The 16,115-nt window shown below is 51.3% G+C and overlaps 5 protein-coding genes across 5 annotated transcripts; 3 read left to right on the plus strand and 2 right to left on the minus strand.

Annotated features, from left to right (window-relative positions):
- Nucleotides 1–247: 247 nt before the first annotated feature.
- N7446_008271 (cyclic nucleotide-binding domain-containing protein) lies at nt 248–1,606 on the plus strand (the record flags this gene model as incomplete). Its single annotated transcript, XM_058517016.1, has 1 exon — nt 248–1,606. The coding sequence occupies one exon, from the start codon at nt 248–250 to the stop codon at nt 1,604–1,606; it is 1,359 nt and encodes a 452-aa protein (XP_058370662.1).
- A 485-nt stretch (nt 1,607–2,091) lies between these two features.
- N7446_008272 (uncharacterized protein) lies at nt 2,092–2,997 on the minus strand (the record flags this gene model as incomplete). The annotated part of the gene is made up of 2 exons (XM_058517017.1): nt 2,092–2,390; nt 2,505–2,997. The coding sequence occupies 2 exons, from the start codon at nt 2,995–2,997 to the stop codon at nt 2,092–2,094; spliced, it is 792 nt and encodes a 263-aa protein (XP_058370663.1).
- Nucleotides 2,998–3,727: 730 nt separating this feature from the next.
- On the plus strand, nt 3,728–7,323 carry N7446_008273 (forkhead domain protein; the record flags this gene model as incomplete). Its single annotated transcript, XM_058517018.1, has 2 exons — nt 3,728–3,938; nt 4,016–7,323. The coding sequence occupies 2 exons, from the start codon at nt 3,728–3,730 to the stop codon at nt 7,321–7,323; spliced, it is 3,519 nt and encodes a 1,172-aa protein (XP_058370664.1).
- A 3,300-nt stretch (nt 7,324–10,623) lies between these two features.
- Nucleotides 10,624–12,042, plus strand: N7446_008274 (uncharacterized protein; the record flags this gene model as incomplete). Its single annotated transcript, XM_058517019.1, has 1 exon — nt 10,624–12,042. One exon carries the CDS (start codon nt 10,624–10,626, stop codon nt 12,040–12,042), a length of 1,419 nt encoding a protein of 472 aa, XP_058370665.1.
- A 2,070-nt stretch (nt 12,043–14,112) lies between these two features.
- Nucleotides 14,113–15,879, minus strand: N7446_008275 (acid phosphatase DET1; the record flags this gene model as incomplete). The annotated part of the gene is made up of 2 exons (XM_058517020.1): nt 14,113–15,810; nt 15,865–15,879. The coding sequence occupies 2 exons, from the start codon at nt 15,877–15,879 to the stop codon at nt 14,113–14,115; spliced, it is 1,713 nt and encodes a 570-aa protein (XP_058370666.1).
- Between the last annotated feature and the right edge of the window lie 236 nt (nt 15,880–16,115).

Raw genomic sequence — 16,115 nt, forward strand, 5'->3', positions numbered from 1 at the left:
TTTCTCTTATTGGGTTCTCCATAAGTTGGTTAAGTGACGTCGACCTAAGTACAGTAGAGTGATCGACGAAAGCTCAGACCAAGCTGTACCCCTCTTCGTCTTCTCCCTCTCTTCTCAACTTGACTCTACTCTAAGCCGGATTCAATTCCCAGGTAGGTCCTTGTTTGCTTCTCTTGATTCTCTCCCGAGTCACACCTCTTTTAGTCTCCCCCACCATTGCCCCTCTTTCTTTTTTCACTACTCTCCCATGCTCAGCTTCTTTTCTCATCCTCCGTTCTCTAATTCTCAGAGATCCATAGACACCGTCTCCCCACATATCCATTCCTCTCAGCTTCAGCGTGGCCGGAGTGACGGCCCCTCCGGCCCTACCGATATGGCACAGAACACCTCGGGGTCAGCCCCATCAGTGAACACCAACTCGCGCGAGAAGTCCCCAATTCCTAAAATCCGCGAGGATGAAGAGTTCGAAGTGACGTCACCCACCGACATGACTTTCCGACAGGCCAACAACGCAGGTGCCACGTCTGTGGGCACCGCCTTGTTCGGAGGCAGCGCAGCCGCGGAAGGAGGGACACAATTTGGAGGACCACTGTTCAGCAGAAGCCCCTTCCAGGGCGACGAAGACGACGGCGAGCAAGAAGGCGAGCTAGCGCCTCTCCCAGGACAGACCGCACAGCAAGGATTCCCCAATAACTACGCGCTGGGTCGCCGGACCTCTGTGTCGGCAGAATCTCTAAATCCTACCGAAGCGGGCTCGGACAGCTGGACGCCTCCCCGCCACCCAAAGACGGAGGAGCAGGTCTCCCGGCTCAAGGCCGCTGTCAGCAGTAACTTCCTCTTCTCCCACCTCGACGACGATCAATTCACGACAGTCCTGGATGCGCTGGTCGAGAAGCCCATCCCGGCCAAGGATATCAAGGTCATCTCCCAAGGCGACGCTGGAGATTACTTCTACATCGTGGAGAACGGTAACTTTGACATCTACATCCACCCCTCCGGCGCAGTGCAGCCTGGCCCCGATGGCTTGGGTAACAAGGTGGCGTCGACTGGACCAGGAGGCTCCTTCGGTGAGCTAGCTCTGATGTACAACGCCCCTCGTGCCGCGACAGTCATCTCCACCGACCCAAAGAGTACCCTGTGGGCCTTGGACCGCATTACCTTCCGCCGAATTCTTATGGACTCGGCATTCCAGCGCCGTCGCATGTACGAGGCTTTCCTAGAGGAAGTCCCGCTGCTCTCCTCTCTTAAGCCCTACGAGCGCTCAAAGATCGCCGATGCCCTAGATACAATCAAGTACCCGGCAAACTCGACCATCATCCACGAAGGCGACCCCGGTGACGCATTCTACCTACTGGAGTCGGGTGAGGCCGAAGCTACCAAGAACGGGGTCTCGGGACCAGTCAAGACGTACAGCCGCGGTGATTATTTCGGTGAACTTGCGCTGTTGGATGACAAGCCCCGTGCGGCGAGCATCACCACCAAGACAGAAGTCAAGGTTGCGCGATTGGGCCGTGATGGATTCAAGAGGCTTCTCGGACCTGTGGAGGAGATTATGAGACGGGCCGAGTATGAATTGGATGCTGCCAAGTCTCCTGTTTCCAAATGAATGAGAAATAATACGATGAAATTGAATCTCAGGGATCGGGTGTCTTCAGAGCCGAAATCGGGGAATTAGACTCCGACTTTGCTCATACGAGTGTGTCGTCAATTCACATCTTTGAGTCTTGCCTACTGCTACCGCAATAACTCATTACGCTTTTTTTCTCTTCATTTCTTGTCTTCCACTCTCAGCTCCCTCACGCTTGATCTCTACACTCTTTACGAACCTTGACTGTATCTAAATCCTGTCTGCTTATGCGCGTCCTATCCACCTGCAGGTGACCTACTGTCGTCCCTGTCACATCATTACTTGCTACTCGTACCTGATTCCGATAGTCCAAGGCCAGAATGACTAAACTAAACAAAGTACTCAATTCAACCCATGGGTTTTACAATAACGCCGATAGTGCAATATATCCGGCCACGTAGGGACCAGCCCACGATCACCACTAACTTAACCCTAACCATCCATGAATGATCCATACACATATATCACCTAGGAACAACCAAATCACTTCTCAAAACCCACTTCTCCCCATCAGTAACCTCCATCCCCTCATGAAGCATACAATGATCCCCATGCCGATGCAAAAGCGCCATCCCAACCTCCGGCGCAACGACAATCGACTCCGGATTCCGATTTGCGCGTGTGGCTTCCGGGTAGAAGACTGTTTCGCCGCCTGTGCAGGAGGTCAGGTAGATGAGCAGGGTCCAAGTTGTGCGTGCGGGCGTTGCTCTTGAGGTTGCTGTCGAGGGGTATGGGGGGAAGGTTATGTTGTTTGAGTCGTCGTCTGGTTTGGGAATTGAGTTGTTAGTTTAGGTTGGGGTTGTTTCTGGAGTGGTATAGATACTTTTGGGAATGGGATTGGAAGTTGAATTGGAATTGAAAGCTTGATTTGACTTACAGTGCTGACCAAAGAATTGACCGGCTGTATAGCGATAAATGCGAATATTGGCATTTAACCCTAACGGATCTCCACCCCAAAGTCTGCGCGCTCGCTCGGCGACCTGGGTGGGCGAGCCATCCCCGTCCTCAGATTCATATTCCGCCTCATCAAACCTCTCCGTAACAAGTTCCTTCAAAGAAGTCTGACTCCACAACATCTCCGCAAACCGCGCATCATCAATCTGGAACCGATCATTCACCCGCAACGCCTCATCCTTCTTCGGTTTACCTGGTGTTGTCGTCAGAGGGAGGGACGCCAGGAATGAGGCGTAGGTTTTGCAGAGGGATCCCGGGAGGAAGTTGCGGATTAGGTAGATCTGGTCTGGGAGGAGGGGTTCCAGGCTTAGATCGGCGGCGGGGAGGAGGGGGCGGAGGGGTGGCCAGTTTGGGGATTGGGATTGTTTTGGGCGGGATTGTGGCTTGGGTTCTTGTTTCTTAGATTTCGAGGGCATTTTGGTGGGTTTATAGGGGTTAAAGTTGGGAGGTGAAGGGGCGAGGAGGTGGCTTTTTTTGACGTGAATGTTTAAGTTATCGCGATAAGAGTATAGCGTAGAGTGTAGACTATAAAGTTGCTGATGTATGAGTTATGTTCTCCGCTTACCCCTACAGTAGTCCTTCCTTGTATACTATGCTTTGAAGTTTTTACAGAATACGTGTTTGGCTCTGTTTGTTCTAGCCTTTTATTCCCCCTCATCTTATCCAACCTCCAGTGGAGGCAAGCCACTGAATAGCAGGAGAGGGGTCGACTCCACTGGTCTGGACTGCCAGGGCAAGAAGAATCTAAGTATAACAGGGGATTATGAGGGGGAACTGATGAACACTGCATAGTATATCTACAAAATTAATCTACATGCGCCTCCTGTATAGATCTGAAGCTCTTCAACAAAATCGGTGAACCAGTGGATCGGGATGGAATGGGCGGGGCGGGAAAGAAAATTTGTCCCGGAGAGGATCGTCGCTTTTCTTCTCCCTTATATGTTCCCCAACACCTACCCCCTCGAGAAAAGACCAGGATCTTTGAGAGCAGAACTCGAAAAACAAAAGTACTCCATGGCCTACACTCGGTGATGGCACCTGCACTACGGCTAGCTGCAGTAACCAACTCGGCCGTCTTCACCGCCCGGCCCAAAGTGAGAACTTCAGCTTTTGTTCCCTTCTTCCCTTCTTTTCCACCAGCCTGTCATGTCGTCGCAGACCATGACTGCGCCAGCTGTGGGCCATCGGCCACCTGATCCAGGTACAGATTCGCCCATGTACGACTATGGCGGCTCCCATAACTCCACGCCCCCTTCCAATCCCCGAAACGACTCCGCAATTTGCGACATGCAGAATAATTCTGCCCCGTCAACGCCAAAGGGCATGCCAACCACAGATGTCGGAATTAAGACTGAATGTTCGGATAGCCACGATATCTCAGCTTCGCAGCATCAACAAGATACCAATACGCAAAACGCTGCAAGCGCCCTTTAGCTCAACTCCTCGGCAATCAATCTGCGCCGAACCCAACAACCGCCCAGCAATTTGGAGAGGAGGACCACGATATGTCCATGGACTTCAAACTGGAGCAAAATCATTCTCAGCCTTTCGATATAAATGCCCACGCTACCTCCATCGATCCAAGCTTGCAACAAGACCCGTCAATATCGCGTGAGATTCAGGATTTGCTGAACGGAAAGGCCGCGGGTAATGAGATGATGGGAACAAATCCTTCACATCAGGATTTCGGCCATGCAGGAATTTCCTCGTCTGATGCAATGGGTACCCTTACCGATCCTCTAAACACTAAACTAGACACGGAGCAGCCCTCCCTTCTGCCGCCCTTGGACTTTAACGCCGCCCCGAAAAATGCGTTCGAGGCTCTCCACCAAAACGAGCTACTCACCGCCGCTTTCCTTTCGCAAGGCGCCGACCTCTCGGCACTGGGTTATCAAGATGGAGCTACATCAATTGCTGGGTCGGAGCCTAAGATCCAAGCATTTGCCAAGTTGGAGTTTGACGATGGGCATTTCTATTGCAATACCTACTCGTTTATCCTCGGGCGAGACGTACGAGCCGCGCGCGCTGCCCACCATCGAGAGTTCCAGTTCCGGCAGGCCGTGCGAAGCTCTCGAGCAAAGAGCTCGAGTGGGGGCAACACATCACATACCCCGAACCGTATGAAGCGGGAGGAAAGCGCAGCCATGATGGGTAGCGTTGTCAGCGATCGTGGAGGCATCATGGGATTTGATCCAGACGTTCCTCCGCATCTTCCTGGTGGAATGAATCCCAGTCGACGATCCTCAAAGTCCTCGGTGGACGAGGCCGTTGTACCCCTGCATGCAAACCCGGCCCAATTACAGTCGACTACAGACTACAACGCTCTAGCGATGCAGTCCCTACAAGATGGAAATGGAGATGCCAAGCCCGTTGACACGCTTGCTTTGCTCCCGTCTCCTGATTCCTGTCCGACCATCCCTATCCACCCCCCGACGACGGTTGACGGCAGTGCCGCGGGTCATCGGGGTATATCTCGCAGGCATGTTCGCATCTCATATAACTTTGACCGCAATTTGTTCGAGATGGAAGTAATGGGTCGCAACGGAGCTTTCATTGGAGCCGATTGGCTATCGCCAGGGCAAGTTCGTCCGCTACACAGTGGTGATTATATCCAGATTGGCGGTGTGCGCATTCGCTTCTTACTACCAGATGTTCCCATTGGTGAAACAGGCGCCGATAGGATGGAAGAACAGTTGCCAGATGGAGAAGAGGATGCAGAGGGAGAGGACGAAGACCCTCGTGCTTCGATCGAAGTCGATAATGACGTTGATGAATCAGAGAGGCTTGGGAGCGAGAGCGGGGAGAGCAGGGAACCCTCCAAGGTGCCCAAGCTCAGCCTCAAGATGAAGGATACAGATTCCTCGAAGGCAATGGAGTCTATCGAGGCAGATAATGGATCGCAGCCAGCCCGCCGACGCGGACCTGGTCGCCCTCCCAAGGACGGCATCATGTCTAAGCGCGAGCGAGCTGAACTTGCCCGTGAGCAGAAGATGGCCGCTAAGCGCGAAGCCAACGGTGGTGTCACGCCGCCTCCTCTCAAGGTACCCAAGGCTGGAAAAACAGTGGCGAAAGAGTCTGTCGTTCCTGAGTCGCCGACATCAAAACCAGCGGAGAAGCGGAAGTATACCAAGAGAAAGAAGCTCGATGGAACACTCATGGATTCTCCTCTTCCTTCGACGGAAGGTGGTCAGATTCCAGAACAGCGTCAAGAGGAATATGTCAAGCCCCCGCCGGTCAAGAAGCGCAAGCCATCACGGTCACCGTCTCCCAACTATCCTCCGGAGTCTGCTTACACACAAGAGGATTTGGCCAAGCCTCCTTACAACTACGCTGTTCTTATCTTTGATGCTTTGACGGAAGCTGGCACCCCAATGACGTTGAAACAGATTTACAGGGCCTTGAAACTGAAGTATCCTTATTTCCGCTTCAAGTGTGAGACCGAGGGCTGGACATCCAGTGTGCGACATAACCTCAATGGCAACGGCCATCTGTTCATGCACGCAGAACGAGATGGCAAGGGTTGGTCATGGCAATTGATACCTGGCGCATCGGTTGAGAAAGAAAAGAAGCGACGCCCGTCGCCTCCGCCGCAACCGCAGGCCTCGCATCCCCCAACGCCTGCTCCACAACAATACATGCCACAGATTGCCCACTCTTATGCTCCCACATCTCAAGGTCCACCGCCTGTGCCAAATCCGCCTCAACACTTCCAGTTCCCATCGATTCCGCCTGCGCCTTTCCCGGCCTCTGTGCCAGGACCGCGACAAAGTCCATATGCACCTCCATTGACGACTCCTGCTCCTCCACCCGCTCCTACTGCTGCTACAGTGCCAGTTTCAACTCCCGCTCCACCCCCGGTTTCCACGCCAGCACCGGCGCCGGCACCCACCCCTACCTCCATCTCCGCCCCGCCTCCTGCTTCTACATCTGCCCCTGTCCCGGCTCCTTCTGTGTCTGCTCCTGCTCCTGCTCCTGTTCCTGCGCCTGCGCCCGTACCTGCGCCTGTGTCAGCACCAGCACCCATCAACGCCGCTGCATCCTTCCCCATCCCCAGCACTATCCGCAGCAACCTCCCGGCTGCCTTCGCGCAGACCGTACCATCGACATACACCTCTCCCTACGCATCCAGTGCGGCTCCGCAGGCAGGCCAGCAGCAACAGACACAGACTCCACGGCCTCCCCAGGGACCTCCTCAGCACCACTCTCCCTACCCACCACAAAAGCCCTCCCAACCGCCCCACATCAACACGCAACCCCAGGCCTACCCTCCACCCAATGGACAGCCATACCAACCTCAGCACCAGCAACCGGTGCGGCCTCCATCACAGCCGATGTCACATCAACCTCAGCAGCAACCGCCGATGCAGCACCACCAGCCACAGCACCAACACCAACACCAACACTCCCACCCGCCATCGGGACTCCCGGCTCATCCTCAATCCCATCACCATCAACAGCAGCAGCAACTCCATCACCAACCTCAGCAGCAAAACCCTGCGCCAGTTGGTCCGCCAGAGTCATCCTCGTTCACTGATCGAGCAAACAAGGCAATTGATGACTTTGAGGCTGTTCTTATGGAAGATTATGAGGACAAGAACTACATCCGGGAAGTTCTTCGAAGTGCCCGCGCACGAGTGTTGGATAATGCTACTGAAAGCTCATTCCCCGGCGGCGAGCCAAAGGACGAAGCCGTCATCATGGATGTGCTTCGCAACCTGGTCGGAAGTTTGAAGGATGAATAAATGGCTTCAAGCTATCGGTTTCCCTCAAGTCCGGCACCCCGAATTCGGGTCTATAGGCTAGGCCTAGCTTGGGCTTGTTGCGAGCCGGCGTGCTAAATGGTTAATCGATGCCTTCCATTTGAACCTCCCATGGAGGTCCATCGACCCGCACTGAGATGGAGGGAATGGTCTCTCCCTGACGACTTATCGAATATACGAGTCTTATGGTTTTGTTTTATTGTTTTCGTCCTTTCTTCCCCCTTTATCTTTTTTTTCCTTTTTCTTTTTTTGCGACATGTCTGGATTCCTTGAATCTTAATGATATCCCTCTGTTCTTACCGACAGGCTTGCGTAAGCCTCCAATTTTTGTTGTCCATCGATACATTCATCGATTTCATTCTTGTTCATTGGCAAGCTGGTCTAAGAAAGACTACGCTCCCGGGGAGCAGGATATCCATCCAACCGCTGTGAAATCCCTCCCATTTTGTTCTCCTTTTTGATCCAGGCGTCATCCGCCTGACGTAAAAGCTCAGCATGATAGAAATACCAATCACATTGATGGGAACGATCATACAGTACCTCCTCCAACTCCAAGTAGGCACGAAAACCAAAAAAAAAACGAACACGCATACTGTACGCCAACCTCGGGATCATCTGCAACGATCTACAGTATCATTCGGCTGAACGGATACCCCATGCATACATGTATACACTGTACAGCACCCAAAGCAAAAGTAGCAAACCTATAAGAAACCACGTCCGATTCTCTCCCTTGCACATTCCCTCAATTTAACTTATCTATACATGTCTACATGTACATCACATAGTCGAATAGAATTTGCCTCCCCCACCCCCGTGCCAACACCAAAAAGAAATAGTGAAAGTATTGTAAGAGTTGGCGGGGGGCGGGGGGACGGTTGAAGGCCTGCAGGGCCAGCCGAATCCGACAAATCCCTAAGTCCACCTAATTCACGGGGGTTACACTCAAAAAATACACTTTGAGTGTCTCCATGTTCCCCCCATCGAGGTGCAGCTCCAGACTCTGGAAATCATGGGAGACTGACGTTTTCTTTTTTCTTCCCCTTTTTTAATTTCCTTTCAGGGATTGTTGCCGGATGTAGCCGGTTGGGCAGCTTTTCTTTTCCTTTTGCCGTGGCCCCTCCATATCCTCCAGTCTTTTACAGGAGTGTTGGTTGTTTCAAAGGATTTTGGTATATTTTTTAACGTTATTAGCTTCGAGTCACACATTCACTGGGAAGAGTACAGAATATATTCTGCCTTCTTATTGGGTACATATTTATTGTTTTTATTCTATGTCATAGGCAGGAATGTGATATTGCCTCTCATCTATAGTACATGTACATATAAGTTAAGCGCCCGGTTTCCCTCGGATAGGTCACAGAGAGGCCAAAGCGAAGCCCAAGGTCAAGGAACCACAGTGACGAAATCCGCGAGTAGGCAAGGAAAGCCTCATGGCAAGGCACGGGGTCTAAGGGGCGTGCTCTATCGATTTGTATTTTATGATTTTCTTTTTTCTAGAATCCAGTAGGAACGGTACATGACATATACTGTAGGTCCTTACGCACAGGTAGTTGCCTAGACAAATGCTATTTATTCTGTGACAATCAGGTACTTGTACTCCGAACTCCGTACTGTATTGAGAAAAGTGGATGTTCTCCATCGCCCCTCTAAGCCTAAACGAAACTGGAGTTGTCCTCTATGTTATGTCCGGGATTTGGGACGTGCATGAAACCCGCACGGCAACTTTCCGGGATGGAACGAAGGGGTGAGTATATCTATGCGTCTTTTACGGTAGACATATATGTATATGACCAGAATCAGATACTATTAGTTGTATATACTGAAGTAACGTTAAAGGGAAGGACTGTTACCAGCGCTTCCTCAACCCTCAATCTAATAGATCACTGCCTAGTCAAGGTGTAAGTGTAAGTGTAATTGCCAGTGCCGGAGCCATGCGCCAGTGCCATGCGACATGACGCTATGTGTACACTGCAGGGATCGGCAATCGGATCCTGAAGTGTCTCTAGTGAGTGTCTAGGTCTTAGTGAGTCATATATGTAGGTACATCCCCGGTGGCCAGTCAGACATGATGTGGCCAATGATGGGGACTGGAAGGTTAGTGCTTAGATAAGTGTTCTCGTGCGTGTCAGATGGTCACTTTTTGCCCTTGCTTGGTTGTACGGGGTAATGGGTGTGATGCTGTATGAATACGTTGTTATGTGTTATAAGGTCGGGAGTAACTTAGACAAGATATGTAGGTAGGCCTAGCAACGGTGGAATGTATCTACAGTATAGCCTGGACTAAAGAAGAGAAAAGAAGTGCTTAGTAAGTGGAGTGACCTTTTTTTAGTCCGAACCAGTGACACGAGCGTTGCATCACCAGGTTAGGGTCTTTTTTTTTTTTCGGTAGAATTTGATTTACAGTACGGAGTAGAGTCTGTGAATTACCTATACTCAACCCAATCATAACGAATCATCATTCTCTATTTCTTAATAAATCAAATAATGAAGTAATAATCATTGCGAAACACACCTGGGCAGGGTGTGCAAATTTAGATTTCAGGGTGCATACAGCCCCTATACACGCCCCGGCACACCAATACACGCCCCCACTAAGCCCCAACTCCGCCGTCCAGGCCTCCTTGTATTCCCAATACCCGTAACATTACCAACGGCCTTTTCCCACACAACGCCCCTGTACACTTTTCTTCTCTTCATCCTTCTTCACCTCTTTCTGCATCAACCCTCTCTCCCGTGTCAACGAGCTTTTCACTAAGTGTCGTTGCTCACCTCATTCTCGTGAGGTTTGCTTCTACGGGGAAATCTTATTTCTCCAGGTCGTTTCTTCTCACGCGTTCTCAGTGCGACTGGGCTACTCCCTGTCACCTCGATCTGGTTATTCGCCTCCTGAAGCACTTTGAATCGACTGAATTGTGATCCAAGACTCTTCTTTCTCGCATCGTTCGGCCCTGCAAGCGAGGTTTCTTTCCCTCAATTCACCACACTCCTTCACTCTTTTCTTGACGTCTCTCTGGATCGAACCTCCATGTCCTTCAACTAGAGACTGCTCTCCAAGACAACAAAAGAGCGACCCGCTCGCTGAGCAGCGTTCTCGCTACCCCAGGATCAGGATCTGGTGGAGCTTTTGACGGTTCGTCTCCCTTTTTTTCCTTGAAATCTTGTCACTCGGTCAATAGGCTTTTGTCCCCCAGTGGCCTGGTATGCTAACACCTGACTGCTCAGAAATCGTCTAGCTCTCCATCCTGAACTGGTATCTCATCCCCCTCCCTACCCTCTAAGATGCCGTCCTTCTTCGTCCCAGGCCACGGCCTGCCCACTCCTCCCCATGTCAACGGTGGTCGTATGGATGACCCCTCGTTCTACCCGGTTGGTCACGCGGGATTCCCTCCTCGCTACCACCAGAGCGGCAATGAATTCATCGAGCAGTACTCGCAGTCTCTCTGCTACGCCAAGCCGACTTCGATGAACCTTCACCCTCAGTCCGCCCACCCGATGTACCCGGCCCGTGATCTCCATGCGTTGAACCAGCAAGCCATGTTCAACCCGTTGGCCGCAACCCTGCCCCCTATCAGGAGCAACGTCCAACTCCCGCCCATGGAATCGTCCATCCCACCCCAGTACCGTCGACAGGAAGCCGCCCCGATGCAACGGCCCGAACAGCCGCGCAAGGAGGAGAAGGCTACCGGAGGTGTCGCCGCTCACCTGGATTACGAGATGGATCGCATGTCCGACTTCGTGGCGGAAATGGCCCAGGGAATGTATGAATTGTTCGCCAAACAGATCAACATTGCAGATATTGACATAAGGCGAAGCATCTACCCAGGATCTTCGGTTACTCCCCAGTTTCGGAAATACGTCTATCAGATTTTGTCTTCGACTCGTCTGCCCAGCTCCACCATCTTGCTCGGTCTGTTCTATCTGGCCAGCCGGATGCGTGTGCTCTCGGCGCAACGCGCCGTTACCAAGGGAGGAAATGGCCAAGTGTACCGCATGTTGACCGTCTCTCTCCTGTTGGGCAGCAAGTTCCTCGATGACAACACCTTCCAGAACAAGTCCTGGGCTGAGGTCAGCAACATCCCAGTTGCCGAGTTGAACCGCATGGAACTGGAATGGCTGTTCGCTTTCGACTGGAAGATCCACGACCGCATCTACGACAAGCAGGACGGATTCGCCTCGTGGCGCGCTCACTGGGACACTTGGAGTGCCAAGGCTACTGCCCGTGCTCAGGAAACTCGCCAGACTCTGGCTCCTCTTGAGACCAATGTGCTTCGCAGCCAAGGCGTCACCAAGCCTCTCATGTCGCCCGAGGGCCCCATCCCGCCGCAGTACCAACGCGGTTCGAACGTGGAGAACTCCTGGTTGAACCCGACCGCATCTGAATACTCGCCTCCTTCCGCCCTTTCCAGTGGACCCAACACCCCCGACTACTACTCGGTCGGCCCTTGGGGATACTCGAACCCGCTTCCACCCCCGCCCTACTCGCGCGGCTGGAACGCACCCCCACAGTACATGGCTCACCAAGCACCTCGATCCCAGCCTCCGTCCTACCATCACACCCCAGCGTACGGTTTGCCCTTTGCACAGAGTGTGTGGACTGGTCACGGTTCGTCGTGCGGCTGCACTTACTGTGCTAAGCACTTGGAGCACTACATGAGCACCAGTGCATTCCCCACAATGCAGCCGATCATCGCCGCCTAAGTGACGGTTTTCGACTATTTGCTTACAACAGATGGAACAGACGACATCAACGGCTTAAGACCTCCAGTCTGGCTGTCTCTCTGAGCCTTTTTCTCACTGCAACTTTAGACTTCTATGTTTCTCTGGGCGACTCGCGTGGATTTATTTCGCTGATACCGTTTTCTTCATTTCTTGTTTCCACCTTTGCGCCTTTTGACCTTTTTGTCTCGCTAGCCTCACACGCTACTGGGCAATCGGCATGCCGCGTCACCCGAAAAGTACTTTTGTTCTGCGTCTGCTGGTTCTCGTTGGCCAAGCGAAAAATTTCAAAAAACGCAAAAAAAGAGGAAAAAACGCTCCTACGGCGGACAATGGCATGCTCCGGCAACTCCACGATGCAACCCCCCAGGCCACTTCGTTTCCTGCACATTGATCTTTTGGATCTGGTGGCATTTTCAAAATTCCATCGTGGTTTCACCCTGACTCTTTCATCCCAAGGATTGCCGGAGCCGCAGTCACGACGATCACGAATCCCCAAAATCTGACTACTTTGTTTATTACCCATGACTTCGGTTTATATCTTCGGCCCTTCTTCCTGTTTTTTGCTCGGCATTGTGTCTCGCGGTGATTACCCATAGAGTGTTTTCCTTCTTCCGCTTTCGCGTTTCCCTTCATGTCGGTACATTATTCCCATTCGTCACGCTCCACGCAGTGCCCGGCGTTAATCATTTCCCATCTTCTTTCTACTTTTTTTTTTTTTTTTATCTTTCTCATCTTCATTCTCGTTCCTTTCGATCCACCGATTAGTTTCTACCTTTTCTATGGACTCTTTTTTCTCGATCCACACGATCAACAACAATTCAGTGAACTTTCGAACCCTTTTAAGCTGGGAGCTGCTGGAACCTAGTTTTTTTTTTTTTTTTTTTTTTTCGATTCCTTCTTCGGAAGTGATCAATTCCTCTTCACTCCCTTTCAATTCTGACAGTCAACCCGAAACCAATGGAGTGCCGACCTGGTCCCGATCCACCTCTTTTTGTCCATGACAGACAAAACAAACACATCAAGATGGTCGATCCCATTCGCACATCCATCTTATTCAGAAATACCCCACCGCAGTCATTCAATCCTCGCGATTGACATGTATGTAGCCTACAGTGACCTCGATATCGAAGTCATCTTCCTTCTCTTGTCTTCCACCCCCTCTGTCTCTTTCGCGGCATTGTGTCGGCGAGCACGGTCCATATCTGCATTCTTGGTTTTCTCAGTTTATGCAATTTGTGGTCCTTAGTTCTCATGACTTTGGTTCTTGGTGCGCAGGTTTATTGGAGATGATTTTCATACGTGATGAACACAGTCCTGGTGTCTGCTTTGACTGCAGTACAGTATACTTTTCTCTGGCTCGTACCCGTAGGGTCTTCTTCGCATTGTTTTTTACACTTGGTGTTTTGGGTTCCTCGTACTCCCTGCCTCGGTGGGTCTTTTGGGCATGTTTTGGTATGATGATGCTCTTCTCTCTTGGATGTATTTCTTTCTTTTGGATACTTTGGTGACATGTATTGAACCAAGTCTTCATGTTTCTATCATGGCATGTTCTGGTATACATTATTTGGGTTGACTCGTTCGATGCAATAACTAGGCAAGTGCACCAACCATGCCATCCCTATGAAGCTCATTTCATCTCACGCTGAAGGGAATCAGTTCTTATATCAAGCTTATACGACAACCAAGACTAGAGGGAAAGGGTTTGGGTTTCAATATGGATTGCTGGGATAAAGTCAAACTGGAATAGAATATTACACGGACAGATTTATCAAATGAATTGTCACAAGAACGGGGACTAAATAATTTTGGAACTCGAGAAGGGATCTAAGCCCAAACATTGAAATCAAAAGACATGTAGATGCAGTTGTGGGTAGTCTAGATTCATCCAAGCAGTCGTAAGGGTCGTAAGGGTAGGTAGGCAGCAGATAGAGTTAACAAAGCAGAGCCAGATGCAGATGTATGCAAGCATGTAAGAGTGTGGGAGAGAGACATCAATGAAAAAAAAAAAAAAAAAAACACCTGAAATGCATTGTAGCAGTGGTGACAGCATTAGTAGACGCTCCCTCTGATGCTTTGATCTTCTTTTTGCTGCTCTTCTAAAGACAATTTTTGGGTCTCAGGATGCTCCGCTGTCGAGTTATCTGGTCGTGGTGTTTGCGTTTCGGAAGGGTTGGAGGATTCGTCTCCGTCACCTAAGATGTTGGCCATGCGGTGCTCGGATTGGTTGCCGGTGGAAAGATGATGGTGGTGATGGTGATGGTGATGGTGGGAAGGGTGGTGTGGTCGAGGTTTCCTTGGTTTCCCTGTGGGATTTCCACTCATCTCGTCGTCGCCATCCTCTTCAAGTTCCTGGGAGGAGACTGGTCCTTGTGTTTGAGATGGGAATTGGAAGTGTTGTTGGTTTGCATGGGACAAGCTGCCGGTGTGGAGATTGGAAGAGCTTGACACAGAATGGCGGTGATGATGGTCATGATCTTCGCCTTCGTCGTCGGACGGAGCCAGGCTATTTGCTCCGCTCATTGAGCCACCGCCGTCACGGCCACCGAGGTGGAGCAGGGCATATTTCAAATGTGCGGAGGATGAAGACGAGGCTGGTGAATGGAAAAGATGATCCTCGCTATTTCGATTGAGTCCATGTTGATTGTGTCGCTTTGGATGCAACGGCTGGGCTGGCTGGGCCTCTGAGCTTGAATCGTAATGCTTCGTGTCGTCTCCGGTACCGTCGTCACTCCCTCGTCGCGGATTGGAGGCCTGTCTGGTGCTAGATTTTCGAGTGATATCGTTTTGAGTGGTGCTGTCCTCTGAAGATGAGACCACCTCGTCGATTGATACTGATTTGTGGAGCTTAGAGCCAAAGCTATGGCCATGTTCATCGAGATGCTTTGGATGAGAATGATCAGTGCCGTGCCGCATAGAATTCAACAGATTGGCTCGCAATAGTTGTTTCCTATCTGCAGAGATGCCGTGAGTACAGCCGTCCGGACAGCCGCCCCATTTCCGTCGAATTGGGATGTGGTCTGGCAGCGGAGCGGGCGTATGGTTGTGTCCTTTGGCTCCGTTTTCACGTTCTCGGTCCTTCTTCAAATCCGACCATGTTCGTAACTTGTTCTGTAAAGTATATTTGCCGTTTTCCGGGTTGTGGGTCAATACTACAAATTCGCAGTGGTTGATATTGCGAAGATCCTCAAAGTACTCCACGCTCCAGTGGTACCATTTCATCAGGAATACTCGTGCCATGAGACCGTGAGTGACGAGAACGCACACATTGGCAAAGTCGTCTTCACCAAAGAGGCGCCAGAGTGACTCGTTGAACCCACTTACTCGGTCGTAGGCGTCCGCCGCTGACTCTCCGTTGGGGATCCGGTAGAAGAAATGGCCATAGTCTGCCCGCTCCATCCACATACGCTCCATTTCTGTAGAGCATGGCTGGAAGTTCCCAAAGTCTTGTTCCCGCAGTCGGGGTTCTTCATAGACTTTGATTGTATGTCTGGGGAACGGTGATGGAGAAGGTGTGTCTGATGTTAGGGATTCAAGGATCCCTTCGGTAGTCTCTCTTGTCCTACGATAGGGAGAAGTGAAGAAGTGAAGGGTATCATCAGGATTAAGGAGGTCTCGGAGTCGCTGGCCCGCCTCTTGTGCTTGTCGGTGGCCCTCAGTCGTGAGCCTTACCCGATGGTCTGGAATAGTCTGGTGGATATCTCGGTTCTTGTTGCCTTCTGACTGTGCATGGCGCACCAAAATGATCATCTATCAGGCTCAGGTCAGTATAAGCCAGCACGTCCATCCAACATCTAGACTTACCCGTGGCTTCCCCATGGTAGACGGGAATGGGGCACGTAATGGAGATGCGGGGGAGGGGCTAGAGATATCACCACTCTAGAACAACGAGAAGAACGCAGGACTTGAATCCCGGTCTAACAATAAAGCAAGAACAAGAGAAACAAGAGGTTGAAACAGAAGAACAAATCGAAAAGGAAAAAAGTTGAGTCCAGAAGGTACAGACCCGCACGGACCAACTCCCGTCCATTCAGCGCGCCTCTTTTACGCAACTT

This window comes from Penicillium canescens (assembly GCF_028828765.1).
Source record: "Penicillium canescens strain IBT 15451 chromosome Unknown utg000005l_segment0_segment0, whole genome shotgun sequence".
NCBI classification, from domain to species: domain Eukaryota; kingdom Fungi; phylum Ascomycota; class Eurotiomycetes; order Eurotiales; family Aspergillaceae; genus Penicillium; species Penicillium canescens.